Raw genomic sequence first — 10,560 nt, 5'->3', positions numbered from 1 at the left:
TGCTGAGGCTAATTGAATCAGCTATTCAACACCAAGCCAGAGTCCTTCCTAGTTTGTATTGGTCAACAATTTCCTGGATTGACCAAATGAGCTTTTAACAAGTTCTTAAATGCAAAATTGTAATACAGGTACTGTAATAATACAAATGGCACTTACAATGTCACTATAATTAACAGGTGTTCCTTGGTGTAGGCAGAATTATTTTACTGTGCTTCTAACTTTCACCCAAAACCATACAGGGTTAACCGTAGTAAAATTAAAGGCTGCATGTTGTAGAAAAATACTTTCTACAACATACATTCTGCAAAATTACAGTCCTACGAAAAAATAAGTGCCTAATCTTATAAAATTAATAATCAACTGAAACAGTAATGACATGCCAAATGTCAAAAACGTGAGCAACAGTACCATTCCTATCAGTTAAATCCAGCACCACTTCTTGAAATCAATAACCCAAAGAAACAAAGCATGCTGAAGAATTTCGCGGAAAAAAAAACAGATTGGTATACTCAGTGCAGTAAGTTTTCCTCGGTGTGTGCAGAGAATACTTTTGTTAAACTGTCATTATAAAATACAAGGCTGTGCAAAAACAGAGTATGTGCTGTTAGCAGCACAGCGCGCGCGCGCGCATGACGTCACAGACACCGCGCGCTCCTGCCGGCTGCCCGCAGGTTGCATTCTGGGAATCGTAGTTCTCTTTCGCTGATTTTCTAACGTCACAAAGGAAGTGCGCGTCGGCCTGTCACTCCTGGGTCGCGTGCACTTCCTGGTGCTGAGTCGAGGGGGAGGGGGGGAGATGACCCTGTTCTTTGGCCTAATGGCACAGCCAGGCACTGGAAGATCTAAGGAGAATACACAAGTCCTCATTTTGAGGCTGCAACCAGAGGATTAGCTCAGATAAACTGTACGTGAGGTCCATCTGCTGCCAACCTATCCGAGGTCTGTAATCCTATCGATTGTTAACACTGGAATAAGTTTTTATCAGCAAGAATTACAATTGCTCTCTTAGTTTTCCAGTAAATAATGTGACGGATCCATCCCCGTAGCACAGTACATGGGGGTTAATATTTTGTGTTGCCATGATTACTGATGGTTTTCCTGATGTTTTACTTCTATTATCGTTCTATACACGGGGCAGCTGTTGGGGGACTACTGTTAACACACGTATAAATGTCATGTATGACTGAAATTACAGCACAGGCCAGTGCAAAATGTTTATGAGTTAAGAAAAATATTGGCACTGGAGGCCAGGCTTTCCAGTAAAGGTCATAGAACATTTTCAGAAAACCCATCAGACCTAGTAGTGCAGTGGAACACTTTTGGCAAAGGCCCAGTCTCTTTGCGAAGGAGTCCTGTTAGATGTTTGAAAGTTCACATGATGCATGGTGGAGTTAGGATTTTAAGAGGAAGGGCAAAATATTTGACTCTGAGAAATTACTTAACGAAGGTGGCTTGATGGCTGAAGTATTGTTTCAGTTTTAACTCTCAAAACAGTTTTTTTCCTGTTCCGTATGTTTCCTGTCATTTGTTAAAAATGTTATAGTTAGTAAATGGTCCGCTTCCTTGCCCACAGCAAAATGGATGGGACTGTAATAAGAGATGTGGTGACATTATAAATTGAGATGGGAAATTTATTAATTAGTAATAACAACAACAGTTTGCATTTATATAGCGCTTTTAACATAGTAAAATGTTCTAAGGCGCTTCACAGGAGCATAATCAGACAAAATTTGACACCGAGCCACATAAGGAGATACCAGGACAGGCAACAAGAGGAAGGTTTTAAGGAGCATCTTAAAAGGAGGAGAGAGGGCTTGAGAGGGAATTCCAGAGCTTAGGGCCCAGGCAGCTGACAGCATAGCTGCCAATGTTGGAGCGATTAAAACCAGGGATGCACAAGAGGCCAGAATTGGAGGAGTGCAGAGATCTCGGAGGGTTGTAGGTCTGGAGGGTGTTAGAGATAGGGAGGGGTGATGCCATGGAGGGATTTGAAAACAAGGATGAGAATTTTAAAGTCGAGGCGTTGCCGGACCGGGAGTTTTGGATGAGCTCAAGTTCATGGAGCGTGGAAGATGGGAAGCCGGCCGGGAGAACTTTGGAATAGTCAAGTCTAGAGGTAACAAAGGCATGGATGAGGGTTTCAGCAGCAGATGAGCTGAGGCTGGGCTGAGATGGGCAATGTTACAGAGGTAACAAAGTAACGGAGAGAGCTGATGAGGGTAGTGCAGTTGATGTGTATATGGACTTTCCAAAGGCATTTGATAAAGTACCACATAGTAGTCTGGTTAGCAAAATTGAAGTCCATGGGATTAAAGGGGCAGTGGCTACATGGATATGGAATTGGTTATGGGACAGAAAGCAGAGAGTAGTGGTGAATGGTTGTTGTTCAGACTGGAGGGAAGTATACAGTGGTGTCCCCCAGGGGTCGGTGTTGGAACCACTGTTTATTTTGATACATAATAATGATTTAGGTACACAGGACATAATTTCAAAGTTTGCAGAAGACACGAAACTCGGAAATGTAGTAAACAATGAGGAGGATAGTAACAGATTTAAGGAGGACATAAACGGATTCGTGAAATGGGCAGACGTGGCAAATAAAATTTAACGCAGAGAATTGTGAAGGATGCATTTTGGTGGGAAGAATGAGGAGAGACAATACAAACTAAATGGTACAATTTTAAAGGGGGTGTAGGAAGAGAGAGACCTGGGAGTGTACGTACACAAGTCTTTGAAGGTGGCAGGACAAGTTGAGAAGGCTGTTAAAAAGGCATTTGGGATCCTTGGCTTTATAAATAGAGGCATAGAGTACAAAAGCAAGAAGTTAATGCTAAATCTTAATAAGACACTGGTTTGGCCCCAGCTGGAGTATTGTGTTCAATTCTGGGCACCATACTTCAGGAAGGATGTCCAGGCCTTAGAGAGGGTGCAGAGGAGATTTACTAGAATGGTGCCAGGGATGAGGGACTTCAGTTACGTGGAGAAACTAGAGAAACTGGGATTGTTTTCCTTAGAGCAGAGAAAGTTAAGGGGAGATTTAATAGAAGTGTTCAAAATCATGAAGGGTCTTGATAGAGTAAATAAGGAGAAACTGTTTCCAGTGGCAGAAAGGTCGGTAACCAGAGGACACAGATTTAAGGTAATTGGTAAGGAACCAGAGGAGACATAAATAGGAGCAGGAGTAGGCCATATGGCCCCTCGACCCTGCTCCGCCATTCAACCAGATCATGGCTGATCTTCAACCTCAACTCTACTTTCCTGCCTGATCCCCATATCCCTTGATTCCCCTAGTGTCTAATAATCTGTCTATAGCAGCCTTGAACATACTCAACGACGCAGCATCCACAGCCCTCTGGGGTAAAGAATTCCAAAGATTCACAACCCTCTGTGAAGAAATTCCTCCTCATCCCAGTCTTAAATGGCTGACCCCTTATCCTGAGACTATGCCCCCTAGTTCTGGACTTTCTAGCCAGGGGAAACAACCTCTCAGCATCTACCCTGTCAAGCCCCCTCTGAATCTTGTATGTTTCAATGAGATCACCTCTCATTCTTCTAAACTCCAGAGGGTATAGGCCCATTCTACTAAATCCCTCCTCATTGGACAATCATAGAGTCATAGAGTCATACAGCACGGATAGAGGCCCTTCGGCCCATCGTGTCCACGCCGGCCATCAGCCCTCAACCCAGGAATCAATCTAGTGAACCTTCATTGCACCACCTCTAAGGCAAGTATATCCTTCCTTAGATAGGAGACCAAAACTGTACACAGTACTCTAGGTGAGGTTTCACCAAAACCCTGTACAATTGTAGTAAGAATTCCTTACTGTTGTAGTCCAACCCCCTTGCAATAAAGGCCAACATGTTAATTGCTTGCTGTACCTGCATGCTAACTTTTTGTGTTTCCAACATTTAATCGTTTCTCACCATTTAAAAAATATTCTGTTTTTCCTACCGAAGTGAATAACCTCACGTTTCCCTACATTATACTCCATCTGCCACCTTCTTGCCCACTCACTTAACCGGTCTATATCCCTTTGCAGACTCTGTCCTCCTCACAGCTTACTTTCCCACCTAGCTTTGTATCTTCAGCAAACTTGGATAGATTACACTCGGTCCCTTCATCTAAGCCATTAATATAGATTGTAAATAGCTGTGGCTCCAGCACTGATCCTTGCAGCACTCCACTCGTTACAGCCTGCCAACCTGAAAATGATCCTTTTATCCCTACTCTCTGCTTTCTGTCCATTAACCAATCCTCTATCCATGCTAATATATTACCCCCAACCCCATGAGCCCTTATCTTGCATAACAACCTTTTATGTGGCACCTTATTGAATGCCTTTTGAAAATCCAAATATACTACATCCACTGGTTCTCCTTTATCTACCCTGCTAGTTACATCCTCAAAAAACTCTAAATAAATTTGTCAAACACTATTTCCCTTTCATAAAACCATGTTGGCTCTGCTTAATCATATTATGATGTTCTAAGTGCCCTGTTACCACTTCCTTAATAATGGATTCCAGCATTTACCCGATGACTGGTGTCGGGCTAACTGGCCTATAATTCCCTGTTTTCTCTCTCCTTTCTTTCTTGAATAGCGGGGTTATATTTGCTACCTACCAATCTGCTGGGACTGTACTAGAATCTAGGGAATTTTGGAAGATCATAACCAATGCATCCACTATCTCTGCAGCCACCTCTTTTAGAACCCTATGATGTAGGCCATCAGGGCCAGGGGATTTATCGGCGTTTAGTCCCATTAGTTTCTCCAGTACTTTTTCTCTGCTGATATTAATTACTTTGAGTTCCTCACTCTCATTAGCCCCTTGGTTCCTCACTATTTCTGGTATGCTTTTTGTGTCGTCTTCTGTGAAGACAGATACAAAATATTTGTTTAACGTCTCTGCTATTTCCTTATTCCCCAGTCTCAGCCTCTAAGGGACCAACGTTTATTTTTGCTACTTTCTTTTTACAATTGGTATGTTGGCCTTTATTACAAGAGGATTTGAGTACAAGAGTAAAGATGTCTTACTGCAATTATATAGGGCCTTGGTGAGACTGCACCTGGAGTATTGTGTACAATTTTGGTCTTCTTACCTAAGAAAGGATATACTTGCCATAGAGGGAGTGCAACAAAGGTTCACCACACTGATTCCTGGAATGGCAGGATTGTTGTATGAGGAGAGATTGAGTAGACTAAGCCTGTATTCTCTAGAGTTTAGAAGAATGAGAGGTGATCTCATTGAAACATACAAAATTCTTACAGGGCTCGACAGTGTAGATGCAGTGAGGATGTTTCCCCTGGCTGGGGAGTCTCAGAATAAGGGGTAGGCCATTTAGGACTGAGAGGAGGAAAAATTTCTTCACTCAGATGGTGGTGAATCTTTGGAATTCTCTACCCCAGAGGGCTGTGGCGGCTCAGTCATTGAGTATATTCAAAACAGAGATCGATAGTTTTCTAGATATTAAAGGCATGAAGGGATATGGGGATAGTGCAGGAAAATGGCGTTGAGGTAGACGATCAGCCATGATCTTGTTGAATGGCGGAGCAGGCTCGAGGGGCCAGATGGCATACTCCTGCTCCTATTTCTTATACTTATAGAAGCTCTTACAATCTGTTTTTAGATTTCTTGCTAGATTACTTTCATATTCTATTTTCTCCCTTTTTATCAATTTTTTGGTCATCCTTTGCTGTTCTCTAAAATTCTCCCAATCCTCAGGCTTACTACTGTTCTTCGCAGCATTGTAGGCCACCTCTTTTAATCTGATACTATCCTTAACTTCTTTAGTTAGCCACGGATGAATCATTTTTTCCGTCGAGTTTTTATTTTTCAATGGAATGTATATTCGTTGAGAATATTGAAATATTTCTTTGCCATTACTTATCTACCTTCATATCTTTTAATCTAATTTCCTAATCTACCTTAGCCAACTTGCCCTCATACCTATGTAATTGGCTTTATTTAAGTTTAAGACTCTAGTTTCGGACTTAAGTATGTCACTCTCAAACTCAATGTGAAATTCTATCTTATTATGATCACTCTTCCCCAGAGGATCCTTTACTGAGAGATTACTAATTAACCCTGTCTCATTACACAATACAAGATCTAAAATAGCTGGTTCCTGGGTTGGTTCCATGACGTATTGTTTTAGGAAACTGTCTCGAATGCATTCCATGAACTCATCCTCCAGACTGCTTTTGCCAATTTGATTTGCCCAGTCAATGTGAAGATTAAAGTCCCCCACGATTATTGCATGAGGACATGAGGAATACATTTTTTACGCAGCGAGTTGTTATAATGTGGAATGCAGTGTCGGAAAAGGTGATGGAAGCAGATTCAATAATAACTTTCGAAAGGGAATTGGATAAATACTTGTAGCAGAAAAATCTGCAGGGCTATGGGGAAAAAGCAGGAGATTGGGACTAATTGGATAGCTCTTTCAAAGAGTTGGCACAGGCACGATGGGCCAAATGGCCTCCTGTGCTGTATCATTCTATGCGGAAGTAAGAGGTCTTGGTGATGAAGCGGATATGGGGTTGGAAGCTTATCTCAGGGTCATATAGAACGCCAAGGTTGTGAACGGTTTGGTTCTCGTATGGTGTTGCTAATGGTAGAAAGGGTCTGGCCGTATTTGGGAGGAGGCAGGCTCTTACAGTATTGGGAGCCTGGGTCTGGCAGTAGTATGGGAGGATGGGTCTGCCTGTGCTTTTATTTGCATGGTTTTAGGTCAGAATTATGGTTGGTGTTTGTTTTTATGTAGATGACCAAACTACATATACAGCAGTAACGTGCATAACCTGTTTTTAGTAATCCAGAAAGTTTCATAATTCAGAAGTGTACAATATCACACCATAATGTAGCTTAGGTGAGTGTTGGGTAAAGGGGTGGAAACTGTGCCCATCTAATTTTATGGATAAAGTTAATGCGAGTACATAATGGGAAATCTCACCCTGTAATCATGCCAACTTTTTTGCTAAAGTTATTGACACAAGGAATTTCAATGCGTGGTTTCTTTGTGATTTTGATTAATTTAATGACCTTCATTTTGGCTACCAGCATGTCTAATAAAATATCCTGCAATTGAAAAATGCAAAGTTAATTGTTCCTTGACCTTTAGTATCACAAGACATTCAACAGAAGAGTATTTTTTACTGCATGAAATGTATTTTAAGAACTGAATTCTGCTGCAGTTTGCCACATCATAAACTTTGAAGAAGGGTTTACCCAGCAGTGAAAACAAAAAACACTGGGTAATGTAATGGATTTTACAGTTCATCATTTTAATCTCTAATCTGTATTTGCAGATATGATTATTTTAAAGAAGATGAATGAAGCAAGATTTGTCTTCCAGAATATTCAGCCGGTGACTTTACATTTGTCAGAAGAGACCACTACATCGAGTTTATGCGTAAGCAATATGGAAGGTATCGAGCGCCAGTTTACAAACTTTGTGGAGATATTCCTTGTCGAAGTTTACAGATGTAAAATCTGTGCATTCACCTGCAGCCTGAAGATCAAAATGAACTCTCACATAGCAGACCTTCACAAATCCAAGGCCAGTGATCAGCTTTCTAAGAAGATGACTGGCACATGTCACACAGAACATGACTCCACATACAACACGGAGGTCGACATGGACACTGAAAGTAAAGTGGCTGAGGATATTATTGTGGATAACCTAGAGAGGATGTCTTTTCTTCTTCCTATGTATAGGATGCTTCACAATATTAGCCCTGTGTCCTGTGAAATGGGACTGGGAGGGCACAATGATAATCTGCATGCTGCTGATACATGTGAGGTCAGCACATTGTTTGAAGGGGAGTCTACACCTTTTCAATTAGATGAACCCCATCCTGTGGCATCAGGGCCACAGCCATCCGCTGTTGGGACAGCTGTGCCTGGTATGTGTGAAGACGACGAGGAAGCTCAGTCAGAGCACCTTATGTCACTAGGCCTCTGTCGGATATCCAATAATAATAATAAAACTCATACTGTGAGCTTAGAAGCCTACTGCCAGAAAGCTGATGTTGGTCATGCAAGTCCTAAGAAGCAAAGGCAGCTCAGTAAGAAAAGGCATAGTGAAAACCTATGTTCTAATAATGCCGAAAACACTCAAACTGTCTTGAGAAATGAACATTATTTTTGCAAGTTGTGCAAACTGGACTTGAAGACAAAAGACATTTACAACCTTCACTTGAACTGTCACGATGGAGACACATGTTTTAAATGCACGTACTGCAGTTCCTGCACGTCTGAGTGGAACCTGATGGAAAAGCACCTCAAGAGCCACAATGCTGAAAGGTGGACCTACAGTTGCTCATTCTGTAAGAAAGTATTCACGAGACAAAACGCTTGGAAACTGCACGAAGTCACACACCGACAAAAGCCAGGCCTCTTCTACTGTTCGAAATGTCCCTCTTTCTATTCCTCTGAGAATGTGAGAGATTTGCATTCTGCCTGCCATTATGAGGATGTTTTTAAGTGTACACAGTGTGATTTTACTGGTAGGTTGATTCATTTTTTTCCCCTCAGCAAATTGGCAAGAACTCCTTGACCAGTTTCTTTTTATTTTTGTTTACCGAATCTGCCCTTATCTTGGTTTTATATATTGACACGGTAACAATGTGGGAAAATTTCCTTTGTTCATTATTTCTGATAAAACTGTACATGTGTTCTAAAAGAATGAGCTTATATCTTTGTAAGTAACAGTGATTGGAGAAAATCCCTCCACAATGTTCCAGCAAGCCAGTGTAATTCAGGTGCTCCATAACTAATCAGTACCTGATTCTGTTAACCACCTTTTGAGCTTTTCTGATGATTCAGTAGGTAAATGGACTATATGATGTGATTCTGAGCCTTATGCTCTCCAGGGAGGAGGAGCAGGAGAAAAAAAGCACTTTTATAGGAAAAGAAATAGTATAGTAGCAGAAGTAATAAAAGACAATAGGAAGCATAATGAGAGAAACAAGGACATATACCTGACACTGATTGTCTGAATGGCGAAATGGATGGTAGATAGTCTGGTGGAAAGGGAAGCATGAAAATCTAGCAAAGCAGAGGAGACTTTAGTGGCCCAGGTAGAAGGAAAAGGCAGGTTGACACCAAGGATTCAGACTACTTCACCAGCAATAATCAAAAGCAGATGCTGGAAATCTGAAATAAAAACAGAAAATGCTGGAAGTACTCAGCAGGTCAGGCAGCATCTGTGGAGAGAGAAACAGAGCTAATGTTTCAGGTCGATGACTTTTCGTCAGCAAGGTGTTCTGACGGGGGAGAAACTGGGAGAAGGGAATGGAGCCCTTACAGGAAGCTGAGTCGGAAGAAATATAATCCAGGTAATTGAGGGAGACAGTGGGCTTGTACAATATTTCCTGGAAAGCCCATCCCCAGTTTGGAGCATGGACTGGTCTTTAATTTCAGTCCTGCTAATTTTTTTTTTAAAAAGCAAACTTTATTTGTACTGTTGCATGTCTTTCCATGTAATTTGTCAGAATGAAAATTCACCCATGGGGATTTCAGTATAATCCTGTAATGGAAACAGAAATAACACTTTTGATAAAGGAGAAGATTATTCGTACTTTAGAAATTCAACTTTTACTCCACAGGCCCTCCCTGCCAGCTATTTTTAGTTTTTTTTCTAAAAGCGCATTTACAATTTCAAGAAAGTAGGTTTTGTCCATTGCCGTATTGCCACAATGTTAACAAATTCCAGTTATCTTATCTGTACTTCTGATAACTTTTATTTTGTTCTGCTACTGACCAATTGATAAACTACTGTTATCTTGTATTTGTTAACTTTGCATTGCATATGATTTCTGTCACTGACAATGTGTTCCCACACTTTTGCTAACATCATTCAATATTTAAAGGTGTATAAAAGTGGTTTGCAGTGGTTCACTTTGCTTGTTTATTTTTCTTAATTGCTGGGATAACGCATCTGGCCTCAGGTCTGTGCCTCCCTGTGTCAAAATATCTTGTAATGTGAACTAGGTGCCATACCATTCTGTGGCACAGTAACATGGGACACTATGCTATGGCACTGCCCAAGTTAAATACTGTATAAGTTAATTTAATATCTAGTGTCGCTGAAGTTATATGTTCAGCTAACCAGTATAATCCATTTTCAATGCAGTCAACTATACGTAAATGTTAACCTTGGCTCAGTGGGTTGCACTTTCATCTCTGAATCAGAAGGTCATGGGTGCAAGCCCACTTCAGAGATTTGAACACAATCTCAAGGCTGACATGTTTGTGCAGGACTCCCTCAGTACTGCACTGTCAGAGATGCCGTCTATCGGATGAGCCGTTAAACCGAGGCCCTGTCTGCTCTTTTTCAGGTGGACGTAAAAGATCTCATGGCACTGTTTGAAGAAGAGCGGGGAGTTCTCCCCAGTGTCCTGGCCAATATTTATCCCTCAGACAACACCACTAAAACAGATTATCTGCTCATTTGTTTCATCACTGTTTGTGGGACTTGTTGCATTTGCCTACATTACAACAGTGACTTCATTGGTTGAGAAGGGCCTGGGGAAATCCTGAGGTCATGAAAGGCACT

The 10,560-nt window shown here is 41.4% G+C and overlaps 1 protein-coding gene across 1 annotated transcript in view; it reads left to right on the top strand.

The window, feature by feature from the left end:
- Nucleotides 1-762: 762 nt before the first annotated feature.
- The window catches only part of si:dkey-154p10.3 (oocyte zinc finger protein XlCOF6), a 46,291-nt gene continuing 36,493 nt past the window's right edge, over nucleotides 763-10,560 (top strand). Inside the window, exons 1-2 of the mRNA XM_068001773.1 lie at nucleotides 763-939; nucleotides 7,310-8,509. Of these exons, the coding sequence (XP_067857874.1) occupies nucleotides 7,312-8,509 (1,198 nt within the window). The 5' untranslated portion in view covers nucleotides 763-939; nucleotides 7,310-7,311. The remainder of the gene's footprint in view (nucleotides 940-7,309; nucleotides 8,510-10,560) is intronic.

The sequence above is a fragment of the Heptranchias perlo genome, chromosome 2, assembly GCF_035084215.1.
Source record: "Heptranchias perlo isolate sHepPer1 chromosome 2, sHepPer1.hap1, whole genome shotgun sequence".
Taxonomy (NCBI): Eukaryota; Metazoa; Chordata; class Chondrichthyes; order Hexanchiformes; family Hexanchidae; genus Heptranchias; species Heptranchias perlo.
This window is presented reverse-complemented; position numbering and strand designations above follow the sequence as displayed.